The 17,266-nt window shown below is 37.6% G+C and overlaps 1 protein-coding gene across 2 annotated transcripts in view; it reads left to right on the top strand.

The window, feature by feature from the left end:
• Nucleotides 1–17,266, top strand: part of DBT (dihydrolipoamide branched chain transacylase E2) — a 54,309-nt gene that overhangs the window by 18,917 nt on the left and 18,126 nt on the right. Inside the window, exons 4-5 of one of the 2 annotated variants that reach the window (XM_059375505.1) lie at nucleotides 2,038–2,219; nucleotides 11,192–11,313. In XM_059375505.1, coding sequence (XP_059231488.1) covers nucleotides 2,038–2,219; nucleotides 11,192–11,313 — 304 coding nt within the window. The remainder of the gene's footprint in view (nucleotides 1–2,037; nucleotides 2,220–11,191; nucleotides 11,314–17,266) is intronic. The other variant, XM_059375506.1, reaches the window with a different exon arrangement.

Genomic DNA, 17,266 nt, shown 5'->3' with positions numbered 1-17,266 from the left:
GGGATGGTTTCCATTGACTGCTTTTCTCTACACGGGCCATACTTTGTGTTTCTTTACATGTCTTGTAGTATTTTGTTGAAAACTGGATATTTTACATAAAATAATGTGGCAGATAAGTGGTAGGATATATGGACGTCTTATTACCCAGGTCTTCCTTTTAAGAACCTCTTGTTTGCCCTTTTATCATTGCCTAAGCTAGCCACAATTTTCAATTGCTGTGGACTATTTTCAGCAAACACCCTGAGGGAACTGAGTCATGTCAAACAAGAATGAGCTCTGTGAATGGATTTTCCCCAAATAGCTGTCCAACATGTCAAATAGGGACAGTTCTCTGGGAGCATAGCTTTTTGTAAAACTCCAAACTTGGGTCTGCCCTTGCTATAACATAAGGCTGCTGATTTTCAAGACTAATGCTGAGCTGGAAAAGAAAAGGAGAAGAGGAGTTAAAATAATAAAAGTAGGGTGCACCTGGGTGGCTCAATCACATCGGCCTTAAGCTCAGGTCATGATCTCAGGTCACGGTCCTGGATCGAGCCCCATGTTGGGCTTCCTGTTCACTGGTGAGTCTGATTCTCTCTCTCCCTTTCCCTCTGCCTTTCCCCTTGCTTGTGCTTGCTCTTTCTTGCTATCTCTCAAATAATAAATAAAGTCTTTTTTAAAAAAGATAAAGCCAGCTATTTTTAATGAGATTCAGCCACTTTTCCTAAATAGGTCTTTCTTGATTATTGCCCTATTGTAATTTCTAGAATTCTGAAAAAGTCCGTTTTTAATAACTTTTGCTGGTATACTTGTATTTATAGAGGAGCAGAGTTCCAGACGGACATAGTCCACCATTCTAGAAGTTTAAGTCTGCTATATGTGCTTTTTTTTTTTTTTAAAGATTTTATTTATTTATTTGACAGAGATCACAAGTAGGCAGAGAGGCAGGCAGAGAGAGAGAGAGAGAAAGAGGGAAGCAGGCTTCCTGCGGAGCAGGGAGCCCGATGCGGGGCTCGATCCCAGGACCCTGAGATCATGACCCGAGCCGAAGGCAGCAGCCCAAACCACTGAGCCACCCAGGCGCCCCTGCTATATGTGCTTTTAAACCTAGTTTCTGTGTCATGGGTGATGTTTTACTATGGACTGAGAACTGGCTAAGATAAGAAAACAAGGAATAAGAAGGACTGAACAATTATCTTAATGAAGAATTGATGATAGTAAGTCAGAAATGTGCTAGATACATGAAGAACGGTATAAGAATCAAAATCATATGATGCATTTCAGATTTGGTTCCATTCATCCTAGTCTGTTTGCTAAGAGTATCTAGAAGACCCTGGGACACTGGGATGGCTCAGTCAGTTAAGTGTGTGTCTTCAGTTCAGGTCATGGTCCTGGTGGGACTGAGCCCCACATCAGGCTCCCTGCTCACTGGGGGAGCCTGCTTCTTCCTCTCCTTCTGCCTGCCACTCCCCGTGCTTGTGCTGTCTCTGTCAAATGAATAAATAAAATCTTTGGGAAAAAAAAGAATATCTAGAAGAGACTTACAAAGCATACCTAAGATGATTAAGGAGAAAAAGAGACTCATATAAAAGAACAGATTTAAAAATTCTAGAAGGAAAGACTGAGAGAACTCAATCCAAAATTCATGAAATTACAAAGAATATGCATTAGGGATATCTATTTTTGGACTTAATTATAGAATAATAGACAAACCTTAAAGTTTGATGAAGGCTAATATAATAAAAGGAAATAACATTTTAAAAACACATTTTTAGAATTTCTTCCAAGAAATGGGTGAGGCATCACACCTGAAAGTGTAATTAAATTTTTGGATTATATATCTATCAATGGCTTTTAAATTTTTAGTATTTCTTGAGGATACATCAAAGAGACCCCTTTATAGTCTTTTTCTGACATTTTTTGGTGCACTATCTGGGACTAAATGACATAGTGGATAGATACTGACCTAATTCAGTGTAGCATTTACATTGTTAGAATGATTAGTATTATATACTTATAATTATTCATGTAAAAGTGTTTTGTGTCTTTTTCTTTTAGGTATGTAAAAGAAGGAGATACAGTGTCTCAATTTGATAGCATCTGTGAAGTTCAAAGCGATAAAGCTTCTGTTACTATCACTAGTCGTTATGATGGAGTAATTAAAAAACTGTATTATAATCTAGACGATATTGCCTATGTGGGAAAGCCATTAGTAGACATAGAAACGGAAGCTTTAAAAGGTATTGTAAACATGTTCATCTATTTTGCCAAATTGATTACTGCTGTCCTTTTGTTATGGGTACTAATTAAAAGAGATGTTTACTTTTAATAACTTACAGAATTTAATTTGGTGGTTTAAAAGCTGAAATTAGGAAAATAGAAAAGGTCCTCTATGATGAATGATTATCTTCTGACCAGTTACCATATTAGAAACATATACATTAACACTTAATTTATCTGGAGGCCTGCCTTCTATAATCCTTAGTGTTCAAAAGAATCAACAGTCTTTCTCAGGAATTAAAGATTCAGGCCTTGAATCCTAGTCACTAATGACAAAAACTGGAATATGTGAAAGATTAAATGTAACAGTGAGATCATTTAGTTTGCCACTGACTCAAAAACAAAAACACTTTCTTGGGGTGTCTGACTAAGCCAGTCAGTGGAGCATGCAACTCTTGATCTTGATCTTGGGATTGTGAGTTTGATTCCATGTTGGGGGTAGAAATTACTTTAAAAATTTTTTAAATTAAATATTCAAAAAAAAAGCCCATACTCTCATTGGCAATTATGGTTATGAAAGCCAAACTTCTTGAAGAGAACTGGAAGAGAAAAGAAGGAAAATCGTAACGAAAAGTGAAGAGACTAGCATTCAGAAGAAGCAGTGACCATGGGACGTAGAAGCAGTAGATGTCCTGACAAAAGTGAATCTGTTGTGACAGTGTTGCAGAGGAAAACTCAAACAGTGGGCTCTCCCAGTGGTGGGAGACAGCTGTCTACCTCAGAAATTCCTTATGGCATTGTTGTGATACAGTAAAGTTATGTCATCTAGGAAACAGCTTGGCCATCAGGGATTGGCTGGGGGGGCAGGAGGAGGCATGTGTGTGGCATAAATTTTGTGATGCAACCCTAAGCCAGCAATCTATCTGGGAAGGGCTGAAATAGACATCTGAAAGAAGTCTGAATTACGGTGGCTGGTTGACTCATAGTTCTGCAGACTGTATCATTAATAACAACAGCAACTAATATCACAGTCATACTTCACAGTTTATAAAAAGTTTCACTATTTACTTTATCCTTACTTGTGAAGTATTTCAGTTTAACAGATGAAGAAATGAAACGCAACCTATAAAGGTTGAGCGATTTGCCCAATGGTCAGTGACAGAGCCAGATTTAGAACTTGATCGCCTGTCTTTGTCCAGAATATTTTACACTATGACATGCTGCCTCCAAAAGTTGGAAGATGGCCGATTAAAGCCTTCTTATATATAAAATGCAGAAAACCAAAAATAAGAAAATGAAAACTTTCCTGCTACTCAGAACCACTCTTAACACATTAGTGTATATCATTCCAGATGTTTTTCTAAGCACACACACTTTGAAGTAGTTTTTTTTTTTAAACCAAATAATGTATTATGCTTACTGTATTCTAATCTGTTTGCTTAACTAGGTCTGTGTTTTCATGACAATACATTTTCATTTCATCTGATACTCAGACTATTTAAATTTCCCCAGTTGCCCCCAAAATGCCCTTGAAATTTCAACTGCTTTGTTCAAACTGAGGTCCAATAGGGGACTAGACATGGCCCATGGTCTCTTTTCATGTGACTCATACTCTTTCCCATTTTGTTTCGTGACACTGACTTGTGGACAGGACTATGCCATTTGTTTTGCAAAATGTTACGTCTTTGGGATTTGTCTTTTCTCGCTTCACTACATATGGCACTATATAGATACTTCATAATCATTTGAGTGTCCTTGCCTAAATTAACAATTGCTTTAGGGGTTGAGGAATGATGATTTTTTGATTCTGTCATTCTTTTTACATTATTAGCTAGCATTATTCTGTGAAGTGGAGCTTCACCCTCAATCAGTTGGGTCTGTTAGTTACTCTGAAATACAGTTTCTATGGGAAAGACAGAATAAATGCTTCTTTTCCCTTACCAAGGGGTTGCTTTTAATAGTGATATTAAATTTCTAATTTTCTCTTTGTGTGTATTCAATTGATTAGCTTTGTTTAATCTATTATAATCATTCGTTTTCATGCCGAAATTGTAATAGAAGAGACTCTTTCAGGGTGGCTCCTGTGTGTTCTTTTTTTTTTTTTTTAAAGATTTTATTTATTTATTTGACAGAGAGACACAGTAAGAGAGGGAACACAAGCAGGGGGAGTGGGAGAGAAAGAAGCAGGCTTTCTGGCCAAGCAGGGAGCCCAATGCAGGACTCGATCCCAGGATCCTGGGATCATGACCTGAGCTGAAGGCAGCTGCTCAACCGACTGAGCCACCCAGGCGCCCCTCCTGTGTGTTCTTTTAACATGACCTCATTAATTTTCAAAAGCTTTCTTGCCTTTGGCACAAGAAGATGATTGGGGCTCACTGTGTACATTTCCTATCTGAGATCTGGAAATTATCCATTTCTTCAAGGCTCTTGTTCCTTTTAATGTGAAATCGACAAGAGATCATAATCTATGTAGTAGGGGTGATTGCGGTATTGAAAGGCATGATTTAGGAGTATTAAAAACAAAAAAGAATTTACCTTTTAAAATTACCTGAAACACAAAATTATTTTGATGGATCAGTGACTTTTTATTGTTGTTATTATTCAGTTAGGACGTGAAAATGCAGGAGGGTTATACTCTTTGCACAGAGAGTGCTGAATCCTAACCACTAGACCACCAGGGAGCATCAGTCTGGGCACAAACTGAACAAGCAAAGATATTGAACGCTATTGTGAGTGTTATTAAATTAGAACACCCAGTCTAGACTAGATTAGATACTAATCTAGGCCATCCAAAAAAATGAATTATTTATATGAACAAATAAACAGTTGAGATTTATGGGGTCTTTTATTATTTGGCTTTAGAGATTGTTTTGACATTTCTGATGGGATTCAACTTTATAAGTCTTGTTATATAGCAAAATACAAAGTCATAGAACTGTTTCAGAGCAGGGGTGTTTTTTCTAGAGAATTGTTTCATAAAAAATCATCTCCTGTATAGCATGAATGAATCTCAAAAAATTATGCTGAGTGAAAGAAACCAGACAAAAAAGAAAACATGCGGTATGATCTATGTACATAAAATTTTAGAGAATGCAAACTAATGCATAAAGACCGAAAACTGATTAGTGGTTGCCTAGATAAGGAATCTCCTGTGGGTGGGGTGGGTGTGTTCTTTATCTTTATTGTGGTAATGGTATATGGGTATATATATATATATATATTTCAGATTTATCAAGTTTTATGTATGTGCAGTTTATTTTATATCTGTAAAAAATGAGATTGTGTAGGTTATGTTCAGAATAAAAATTATCCATTAATACTCATAGAGAACTGATCATTTGCTCACTGTTGTGTTTTGTTTGCTAGTAGAGTGTAATCTAAACAGTTACCTTGCATAGTGGTTTTATTTTGCATATGTGCTTTTTTGCTCTTATATTTATGTTGTGTTTTTTTACTGTAAGAATAAACTATGAATCATAACCTATCTATAAGCAAACCTATAAAACAGAAGATTCAATTTAATGAGATTTATATATGCTTCTCTTTAATTTTATAAGTGGGAAAGATTTCTAAATATTTTGTGTACCTTTTCTCAAGCAAGAATTTATAGTAATATTCAACTTGTTTATATTGTTTTTGCTTTAGTGCTAGTAAAACCAATTATACTATAAATAGAAAATGACCAAACAAAAAGTCTTTTATAGGTATAAGATACATTATTTCCATTTTACAGGTGGAAAATAATTATAGCATAGAACTACCAAGGGTATAAGGGTATAAGAGATCAAATTTAGACATCTTAATAGTAGTACTGGAAATTAATCCTGTCTTCCAATGCTTTTTTAAATGATATTCTGTGGTACTGTCTTTTGGAACATGGTGGTAGTATCTACTTTTCAAGGCGGGCGTATCAGGATAATTCTGAGAAGGGAAACTCTATTTGTGATGTCCAGGTCCTGTCTATGAGTGCTTTGACTGTAGACAGACCTTTACTTGAAAAGAGCTTACTGGTCTCACTTATGCCTCTTTGTATGTGTGACATTTAGAAGGCATATACTGTTGTGCTTGCTTCAGCAGCACATATACTACAAGGCATATACTATTAAATATATATATAAGTTGAAATCCAATTATTTAATATTATCAAGATTCTATCAGAGCTATTCCATGTCTCAGTGTGTTGTCTGCTGTAAACTCAGTTTTAAGTATAATGCCATGCATTCTTTTTACAGCTAATCTGGCTTTCTCTAGTCTCTATTTAACAAAGTAAGATGGCTCCTCACATTTTTAAATAAGTGAAGTTTCTTATATCAACTTAGAAAATATTTTTAGGGGAACCATTAATTTTCTTTTTTTAAAATTTTATATATTTTACTCCTTATAGTGAGGGTATTGAGTATAGCCTAGAATCTTTTTTGATTACATAAAAATATGTTAATGAACATTTATTATTCTGGAAACAGCACAATTTTGCATCTGGCTTTTGGTTTTTCAGCTTACTTCTTAGCATTATGATCATGCCCACCCATGATTCTCCTTCCTAACTTTCTGGGAACACCAGTAACTAAGTTTGTTAAGAAGTAGGTACAAAGAAGAGCAAGTATTACTGGTTAAGAGTCTAAATTTCTTTTTTCTGGAGTGAGGGCATGGTTTTAATGCTGAGGCTGTGTGGCAGCTGTTCTAAGTATTCTGATCCTAAAGCTGTGCGGAATTAAGTTGCCAGAACATCTGGCCACCACCACTATATCTAATTAATCCTAATTGAGGAGTCTTGCTATCATGGGAAAGTATTAAGGAAAGAGAAGGAGGAACACAAGCTATAGTAGAATCCTGTCCTTTAACATCACTGCCTCTCATTGACTGAATACTTTCTCTGTTCTAATGCTGTATATACATTATTTCATGTAATCATGTAGATTGAGTTATCTAGATTATTACTTGCATTTGACATGTGCATCATTGAGACCCACAGAGGTTTAACATCTTGCCTATAATCGCATAGTTAGTAACTGGGGGAACTACAATTTGACCCCAGCTCTGTTTAATTCTAAAGCCCGTAATCCTAGCCACTTTGTTACAGTGAAAATTCTAGTCAGAAACTATGAGTATCAGCTCCATTCTGCTGCTAGAACACTGGGACTGAATTTCTAGCACTGTTTGTATGCACACTTATGAAAATCTGCTATAACAACATAAATAAGGTATCCCACGGAGTTTATAATCTTATTTTTTTAAGATTTATTTAGATAGATAAACAGAGCACGAGTGGGAACGGGAGAGGGAGAGAGTCTTAAGCAGACTCTGTGCTGCGCCTGACATGGGGCTCGATCTCAGAATCCTGAGATCATGACCTGAGCCAAAATCGAGAGGCAGACATCTAACCAACTGCACCACTGAGGCACCACCCTACAAAGAGTTTATAATATTAAAATGTTTATCAGGATTAATAAAGTATTCTGAATTGAAGAAAAGTTCTTTGAGGGGTGCCTGGGTGGCGTGGTTGGTTAGTGTCTGACTCTTGATTTTGACCACATCGGGCTCTGTGCTCAGCTTGGAGTCTGCTTGTCCCTCTCCCTCTGCTCCCCTCCTCCCGCCACCTCCCCACCCCTCTCACACTCTCTCTCTCCCTCTCTCTCAAATAAAGAAATAAAAAATAAAAAACCTCTTTAACCTAAAACCATTTATAGGTAAAACCATTTCTCATAGCATGTCGGGACGCCTGGGTGGCTCAGTTGGTTAAGCAGCTGCCTTCAGCTCAGGTCATGATCCCAGCGTCCTGGGATCGAGTGCCACATCGGGCACCTTGCTTGGCAGGGAGCCTGCTTCTCCCTCTGCCTCTGTCTGCTGCTCTGTCTGCCTGTGCTCGCTCCAGCTCCTCTCTCTCTCACAAATAAATAAATGAAATCTTAAAAAAAAAAAAAAAGAACATAGCATGTCATTTAATTAAATTATACTCGACATAAATTACAGAGTGTAATCCCTGGGCATCACAAGTGGGCAGTAGTTTATTTAGCTGTAATTTAGTTTTGTTCAGCCAGTTGTAGATTAAACTGATTGAATTAACTGTTTCAATAATTTGATGTGAAAGAGAAAATGCAGTGGGATCTCATTGGTTTGGGTATCATCAATTCTCAATTTATGATCATTTATATAGGAACTAAAGTTTACATTTGTTCTACAAGGAAAGGTCGTCCTAAGAAGTTTTGCAGAGAGAAAACTTTTTGTGAAAACAAATTGTTCCAAACACCCTTGAGTGCCCTAGTATTTAAACATTTTCTATGTAAGAATTTCCCCAATTAAGTGAATTTAATAAACTACTTAATGTCATTTTTAGAAATAGTTCTTAAAATACCTAAGAATATTGCAATTTCAGTTTTAATTTTTTTACCAATTCAAATTACTTTTTTATTTAGTTAATCTGAAATAATAGTTCTGTTAGAAATTTGCATCACTTGAGGAATTCTGACAACATTAAATTGGCAGTTTTTATGACTTATTAAAAATAAATGACTTATTTATAAAATAAAATACATAAAATTTATATAATAAATGACATTTATAAAATAAATGACTTATTAATAAAAATGCTTATTTACCAGAGTTTTTTGTTCATTTTAAAAATTTAAGGCTTTTAAAACTATGTATTCTAAATCCACTACTGAAAGAATAAAACCCCACATATTATAGTGCTAGAACCATGAAAATCATGTCACTTGGGGGAGTGTTTTGAAATTTTTGTTTAGCCTTAACTCCATCGCCCCTAGAGTCTGTTTCTGTATTGGTAATGTTGAGAACTCTGCACTTCATTTCTGTAACAGTGTTGTGATCATAAAAGGAGAAAATATGTGTAAAAACGCTTAGAAAATGATTTAAGGTACTGTGTAGTAAGGTGGTATTTTAGTGCTGAAGAGAGCTTTCTTCTAACAACTACCTGACTACTACAAATAATATATAATATGAATGACTTCTTACCGATGAACTTGTCTCATATTTATACCCAAATTATTCTGAAAGGCAGTACTACTTGGTCATATATCGGAATGTTTTCCAGAAAAGCTGAATAGCAATACATTCAGTGATCTTTTGGAAATACATAACTTTTGTATCTGAGCATATTACCACAAATACACATTAATTCAGGTTATATTTAGAATTCCTACAATAGGATCACCTTGGTTTCCCTTTGCATCCTAGTTCCTAATGCTCATCTTTCTTACTAATTTCTCCAATAACTTCAACAGATGATACTACAAGGTTTCTCAAATTGCAGCAAAACTATACCTTGAACAATAGGAGCTGTATTCTAGCTTCTGTGAGAAAATTTACCAGGGTCGTGAACTAATGGAAACAACACAGGGTGAAGCAGCCTCAGAATGATTTCCAGTTCTTAATAGTGTCTCAGCTGTGTGAACTTAAGCCAATCATTTCATCTTTCAAGTGTCAGATTTTTTTTAATCCACAGGGTGGGATAATAACACCTATCTTACACAGTTGGAGTGAAGATTAAAATATGACACTGCATATGTAGTGGAGTATTTGACATATAATAGGTAATTGTGGGGAAGAAAAAACAATTCTCCCACTAACCTTCTGAGTTCTTAGCTGAGACTTCCTGTAATAAAAGACAGATTCACTAGAGAAAAACAGACGTTTATTAACATGTACACCTCATCTATACATGGGAGACACCCAGGGAAAAATGAGTAACCCAAAGAAGTGGCTTTAGAGTTTAGGCTTAAATAGCATTTTGATAGGGAAAGGGGAAGTGGGATGTTGGCTTCTTAGGGGAGAGTAAATAGTTTTTCAGGAAGACGAATGGGCCCTTAGAGAACAGATGGGAGGTATGACAGTTTTGGGTCAAAGTTTGAGTGTAGTGCTGACTCCTAGTCTCTCCTATGATGGGAATCAATATTCCCTAGTGGATGAAACTCCTGGGGAAGGGGTTTATGACTATTGAGTTCCTTCTGGAAGATCTGTCTTTAGGCACATGAGAGTTTAGGGAATGCCTTTCCCTGCATTTGCTGTTCTTCAAATGCCTACAGCTCAAAATAATCAGTCCATGAAAGTGGTATGCTCAGGATGGCATATTCTGCTAACCTACATGCTCAGTACAAGTTTTGTTTTGCTTTCCCTTCTGTGCTATTAGGGGAACTTTGAGAGCTCCACTGGGGCCATTCATAGCCCACTGAGGAGAAATGAAGAGATTGTCTTTCTGTAGGTACAGCAGTGGAGAATTGTTCCTTGCTCTGAATGGAATGTCGGAGCAAATTCAGTTGCCTGCTTTCAGAGACTTAGTGTCTAATTCACTCATTCCCACAGAGATTTCTGTACAGACTGGAGTTCCAAGCATCAGACTTTGACAGTTCAGTGCTCTCTGAAACTTTTATTTTTGGTTGCAGAAATTCATGCTAAGAGCCTGAGTTCGTTTTTCATCTATTGGCACTCTAGATTTAGAGACTAGACCAACCACATTAGCATTAGCCATGAAAATAAAATCTTCCTCAGCATTCCTTAAGCCGTATTCAAAGCAGAGAAAAATGTTATGTGCTTTATTATATTAGAAAGGCGTTTTAAGATTGTCACAGATTTTATGGATTCTTTCATGTCATTTGCCTCACATATGATTCTTATTGTCTACTATTTAAGTATAAATGAGAACTTTATCAGGGAAGTATTTAAAATACAAAACATTTAAACATTTATTGAAGAAGCTTTCACTTTTTAACTTGTAGCTGCTGCATGATTCTAAGAGAAATGAAGTAAACACCAGGTAATATAAACATTCCGCAGCTCTAGGTACCAGTACCCCCCTCCCCTTAACCCCTTTTGTTTCCCTCTGTAAAGTTGTGTCTTCCCACTTTGAAGTAGCCTGACTAGTATGCTTTTGATTAGATGTATTAAGTTCAATTTATTTGTATATTGTAAGCCACGAAGCTCGTTTTATTTTTTTGTATTTTTCAACTGAAGAGTAAAATTTTACCTTGTTGACCAGATTCAGAAGAAGATGTGGTTGAAACTCCTGCTGTGTCCCATGATGAACACACACACCAAGAGATAAAGGGCCAGAAAACACTGGCAACTCCTGCAGTTCGCCGCCTAGCAATGGAAAACAATGTAAGTTGTCTTAATATTTAAGTGTGAGGTTGCATAGGAAATATACATTTGTATCAGTTAGCCAACTTTTCTGTGAAGAGATGGCTCAAGTTGAGATTCAAGGAAAATGATAGTGTGTGTTACTGAAAAGTGATTGTTGCAGAAAAGCACCAGTGAGAAATGAGAAACCACAAACTTGTTTCTTGTATTAGTTGAGCAGTGTGGTTTTATTATTTTTCCTTAGAGCCTAATAAATGTCAGGGCTACCATCTATGGAACACTTGTAGATACTAGTGTCTTGGATCAGGTCCCCTGGCTGCCAGTTTGAGACAGGGATTTGGATGCATGTGAAGGATCAATTGAGGGGAGGGAACAACTTTTCTAGGAATGAGGGAAGCAGATAGACAAGGGAAGAGAAGGAAAATGGGCCAGGCAAGGATGTGGTCTCAAGGATCTCATCCAGTACAATTTCAATGGTTTCATCAAAACCATTGAAATTGTACTGACTTGAGATGAGGAGACCAGCCTTTTGAATTTCCTCCTGTCCATCATTTGTACTTACCCATCATTTGTACTTATCCCAGGTCCTGGAATCAGTATGTATACATTATCTCATTTAGTTTTTACAGTAATGCTGTAAGTTATGGGGGCTATTTGGAGACGTGGAGAGGTGAAGTAACAGGTCCAGGGTCACACAGCTGACATAGTGGTGGAGCCAGGATTCGAAGTGAGTCTCTGTGACTCCAAAACCAGTGCCCTTACTCCTGATAGAGTGCCTCAACAGTTACTGCGTCCATTTTTTTAGTCAGACACTGTATACACACACAGTCTTTCTAATCCTCATGGCCATCCTGCAGGGTAGTTTGGATTATCCCCATTTTGCAGATGAGAAAGGGCAGAGAAGTTGATTAATTGCCTCAAACTGAGTTAAGTAGCTAAACTGGGGGTTTGAACACAGCTGTTCTTTTCCAAACTTGGGTTCTTTGCACTATGCAGGGTTTTTGTCTCTTTGAGAGAGGTAGTTAAGTTACAGTGGGGAAAAAACAAAAGCTTACATTTTAAAAGTAAGGTAATGAGTCATTAAAATGTTCATATCCCTTCAGACCCTTATCCTATCATTGGGAGACTATCCCAAGGAAATGATCTAGGATATATTCTTTTAAGTCTTTTATATAGCCAAAAGTGAGATGGCACATACGGGTTCAGAATGAGGAATATGCTTAGGTAAATTATGTTAAAGATTTATTTATTTATTCAAGAGAGAGAGAGAGAGGGAGAGAGAACAGGGGAGGAGCAAAGGGAAAGGGATAAGCAGACTGCCCTGAGCACAGAGCTCAAAGTGGGGCTTGATCCCAGAACTCTGAGATCATGACCCAAGTTGAAGGCAAGAGTCAGGGCGCTCAACCAGCTGAGCCACCCAGGCATCCCTGGGTTAATTATGTTTTAAACCCTTAATGAAAATTTATGTAGCAGTTAAATGTGTTCAGATATGAAGACTATTTGGCATAATAGAAAATAGAAATAATATGGAACACTACATTGTTAAGGGCATCAGATGAAAGATTGATATTATGTATTACTTTGAAAGTTATAAGTATTTTACTAATGTTGTTCTTAATTATATAGAAAAACCTCTGGGGTACCTGAATGGCTCAGTCAGTTAAGCATCTGCCTTTGTCTCAGTTCATGATCCCAGGGTCCTGGGATTAAGCCCCACATTGGACTCCCAGCTCAGTGAAGAGCCTGCTTCTCCCTCTGCCCAGACCCCTTTATGCTCTGTCTTGCTCTCTCACTCTCTCTATCTCAAAAAAAAAAAAAAAAAAAAAAAAGGCAAAACTATCTGTAGCAGTGCCTGATTTTGCTTTCCTATACCATTTCTTAAAGATGTATATAATAAATGGAATATTTGTATAATTACCAAAAATTACTAGATTACTTATTGTAAATCACCTTTTCTTTTTCTTTTTCTTTTTTTTTTTTGCAGTTCACATATTTATAAATTGGGTTTGTTTTAAAATTAAAAGCCAGTGGCATTTACAGTTATTTGAAATTACCTAAAAATTATTTGAATCCTCAGAATTTTTTTTATATACTAAATGTTTGACATGATAATATCCTTTATTCTTCTGAAGTCACCCTTAGAGAAGCACTAATACAAATGATGCCGGACTTAACCCTGAGAAATTAATAAATACACAATAAGTATGAGGCTATCATCTAAGGTTATGTCTTTTTATTTAAACAGAATGAAATTTAAAGAGAATATTTTATTTCTGTACCAAACATAGAAGGGATTAAATAAAGCCTGATTAAAGTGTTTCCACAGAGAATCATGAACCTTTTAGGTTCCAGGACCCAGTTCCACTGGGTGTATTGGGGGCGGAGGTTTGGGGCGGGGATGGTTCCCACATCAGCAAGCAATTCTCTAGACATCAACTGAGTGTCCTACAATTCAGGTCAGTTCTGCATGGTCTGTCGATAGTGTCAGAATTGACAGGTTAATGGTTCATTCCTGCAAGACTGCCCACCCTCCCCCACAACAGTTCAGATGCTCTCAAGCCAGGTTATCATCTATGCTTCTGACCAGCTGGCTACAGATAGGAGTTTCCATTGACTCCTCCAACTCAGCATGCCAATCACAAACCCAAGTTATTACCTGTCCTTCTGACCTGTTGGCCCTCTCTTTGGGTTTGATTAATTTGCAAAAGCAGCTCACAGAATTTAGGAACCCCATTTACTTACTAGATTACCGATTTATTATAAAAGAATACAGGGGCGCCTGGGTGGCTCAGTCATTAAGGTCTGCCTTCAGCTTACGTCATGATCCCAGGGTCCTCGCATGGAATCCCACATGAGGTTCCCTGCTCTTTGGGAAGCCTGCTTCTCCCTCTCCCCATCTCCCTGCTGTGGTCCCTCTCTCGCTCTCTCTGTCAAATAAATAAATAAAATCTTTAAAATAATAATATAAATAATACAATTCCAGAACGGCCAAGTGGAGGGACACAGAGCATATGTGGAAAGAGGCATAAGGGATCCATGCCCTTTCCAGGTGTGCCACTCTCCCCAAATCTCCACGTGCTCACATCCTGGAGGCTCTCTAAACACAGTTCTTACTGGGTTTTCTTTGAAGGCTTCACTACATGCTTAGGACTGACTGAATCATTGTCCATTGACAACAGAACAGATTCAACCTCCTGCCCTTCTCCCCTTCCCAGATTTGGAGTAGGGGTACTGAAAATTTTAAACGTCTAGTCGCATGTTGGTTCCCCTGATAACCAGCCTCCATTTTTAGTCTCCCAAGGGCTTCCTAAAGTTAATTAACATAACAAAGGAGACCTCTTTTCACAGGCCCTTTCAAGGGTTTTAGGAGCTCTGTGCTGGAAATGGGGAGGAAGACCAAAAATATACTTATTATAAATTACAATCTCATAATGATTGTGTAGTGGAAAGTGGAATTTTGTCATTTGTTATTATGTAGAAACAATAAGGGCACCTGGGTGGCTCAGTCGGTTAAGCATCTGCCTCTGGCTTGGGTTGTGATCCCAGGGTCTTGGGATGTATCCCCTGTCTGGCTAGCTGCTCAGTGGGGAGTCTGCTTTTCCCTCTCCCTTTACCCTTCCCTCTCTTCATGCTCAATCTGTGTTCTATCTCTCACTCTCTCTCAAATAAATGAAATCTTTAAAAAGAAAAACAACAACAGAAAAGAAACAATAAAACATACATTTGACACTTGGGCTGAGAAAGTCCGTAAGTTTAAATTTACTAGTAAAATTTCAGTGTTTTATACTTATCTTAAACAAATGTGAGAAAAAAAGCTAAGAGAGCTTTTGTATGGTGATTATTTTAACTGTTACTAGTTTACTATTGGCTGAGTTGTCTCAAACATGCTATAAAGGCATATACATGTGTTGCATCTTTCCCGGTGTCAGCTTTATTCAATCACAAAACAAGGTTAAGATCATTGTAAAGTAGGTTCAGGATTCCAAACTCTGACATTTTACTATGCATTTAACCTGACTTCATACACGTCACAGAAAGCAAAGTATGATATAAAGTCATACAACAAACAAAATACAATAAGGGTAAGAAGTTAACAAACCAAACACTAAGTAAGTCCCTGAGTGCACCGTTGAGAGGAGGATGCCATCTGGTCTGGGTCAGCTCTCCGCACATGCTGCTTACTGTGTGCAGGCAGTGCAGGATCTCTTAGTTCAGAAAGCAGTTGGGCGAACTTTTGGTGGCAGTTGCCTTTTTAATGCAGTCAGATAAGGAAGGGTCTAGCATCTGAAGAGTCTGTTTGCTACAGAGGTCTAACCTTTTTATTTGTTTTTTATTTTTTTAAAGGATTTTTTTTTTTAAAAGATTTTGTTTATTTATTTGAGAGGCAGAGATCACAAGTAGGCAGAGAGGCAGGCAGAGAGAGAGGGAAGCAGGCTCCCTGACAAGCAGAGAGCTCGATGTGGGGCTCTGTCCCAGGATCCTGGGATCATGACCTGAGCCGAAGGCAGAGGCTTCAACCCACTGAGCCACCCAGGCGCCCCAAGGTTTTAGTTTTTTGAGAGAGAGATTGAGAGAGTACAGGTGGGGTGAGGGGCAGAGGGAGAAGCCAGACACCCTGCTGAGCAGGGATCCTGACATGGAGCTCGGTCCCAGGACTTGGAGATTCTGACCTGAGCCAAAGGCTGATGCTTAACCAACTGAGCCACCTGGGTGCCCCACGGTCTAACCTTTTTAAAATTTCATTAATTTTAGGCCTTGGCAGGCTTCTTCTGATTCTAATAACTTCTAGTACCTGGTTCTTCCAGGTTTGCATGACTTTACTGATTATTAGTCCTTAGAACTGTGCTGGTTTTCCTGATTTCCTGCTTATGTCATTGCTTGACATGGGCTCTCTCTTGCTCTCTCTACAGAAGGTCAGAAACATTGGTCTACATTTGCTATAGTGTTTAAGTCTTTAAATTTTCAGTTCTCCTTATATAGTCTCCAGAAATTTAAAAACAAAACAAAACAAAATCTATTAAGAACTATGCAAGAAGTTTAAAAATAATTGATTGCTTATAAAATGTAAGTTTTCATAGGTATGGATTATATACAATGTAGATACTGCATTGTTACCACCCCGGCAAATGAATTGTATATACAAAAGTAATAAATAAAAAAGTAACAAGGACTAAATACAGAGGATAGCTATAGTTTAAGAGCATTCTATTAAGATGATAAAAATGTTATTTCTTTGTACAAATTTGTAGTGGACAGAGATTATTTTTACCTTCAATTGATTAAATTCTGTTTAGAGACCTTAATGATGAATATATTTATTTCTAGGTAGTTTTTGATGTCAGAAAATGTTGGGGTTCAGAGCAAACAGTCTTAAGACATCTTTGGTGCAAAAAGGTGGTTTTATTAAAGCACAGAGACAGGACCCATAGGCAGAAAGAGCTGCACTGGGGCCATGAGGAGTGGCCGATTATATACTTTCAAGTTGGGAGGGGGTTAGGGATAGCTTAAGACTCTAAGGAATCTTGAAAGCAAGGTTTCCAGGACCTTGAGGGGGCAAGTTAACCATTGTTAGGAAAAGATCATTTATTTCTAATAAAACTCTAGTCATGAGCCCCTTCAGATGTTTATCAGTGGGCCGTATGCTTGGGGGATGACTGCCAAAATACATCTTGAGGGGTAGAGATAAAGGGAGTTTCCAAAGGAATTTTTAAAAAATAATTTATTTATTTATAAACATATAATGTATTTTTATCCCCAGGGGTACAGGTCTGTGAATCGCCAGGTTTACACACCTCACAGCACTCACCATAGCACATACCCTCCCCAGTGTCCATAACCCATCCCCTTTCTCCCGATCCCCCTTCCCCCAGCAACCCTCAGTCTGTTTTGTGAGATTAAGAGTCACTTATGGTTTGTCTCCCTCCCGATCCCATCTTGTTTCATTTATTCTTCTCCTACCCCCTTTACCCCCCAT

Source organism: Mustela nigripes, chromosome 14 (genome assembly GCF_022355385.1).
Source record: "Mustela nigripes isolate SB6536 chromosome 14, MUSNIG.SB6536, whole genome shotgun sequence".
Lineage (NCBI taxonomy): Eukaryota > Metazoa > Chordata > Mammalia > Carnivora > Mustelidae > Mustela > Mustela nigripes.
The sequence above is the reverse complement of the archived record's forward strand: the minus strand, read 5'-3'. Positions and strand labels throughout refer to the sequence as shown.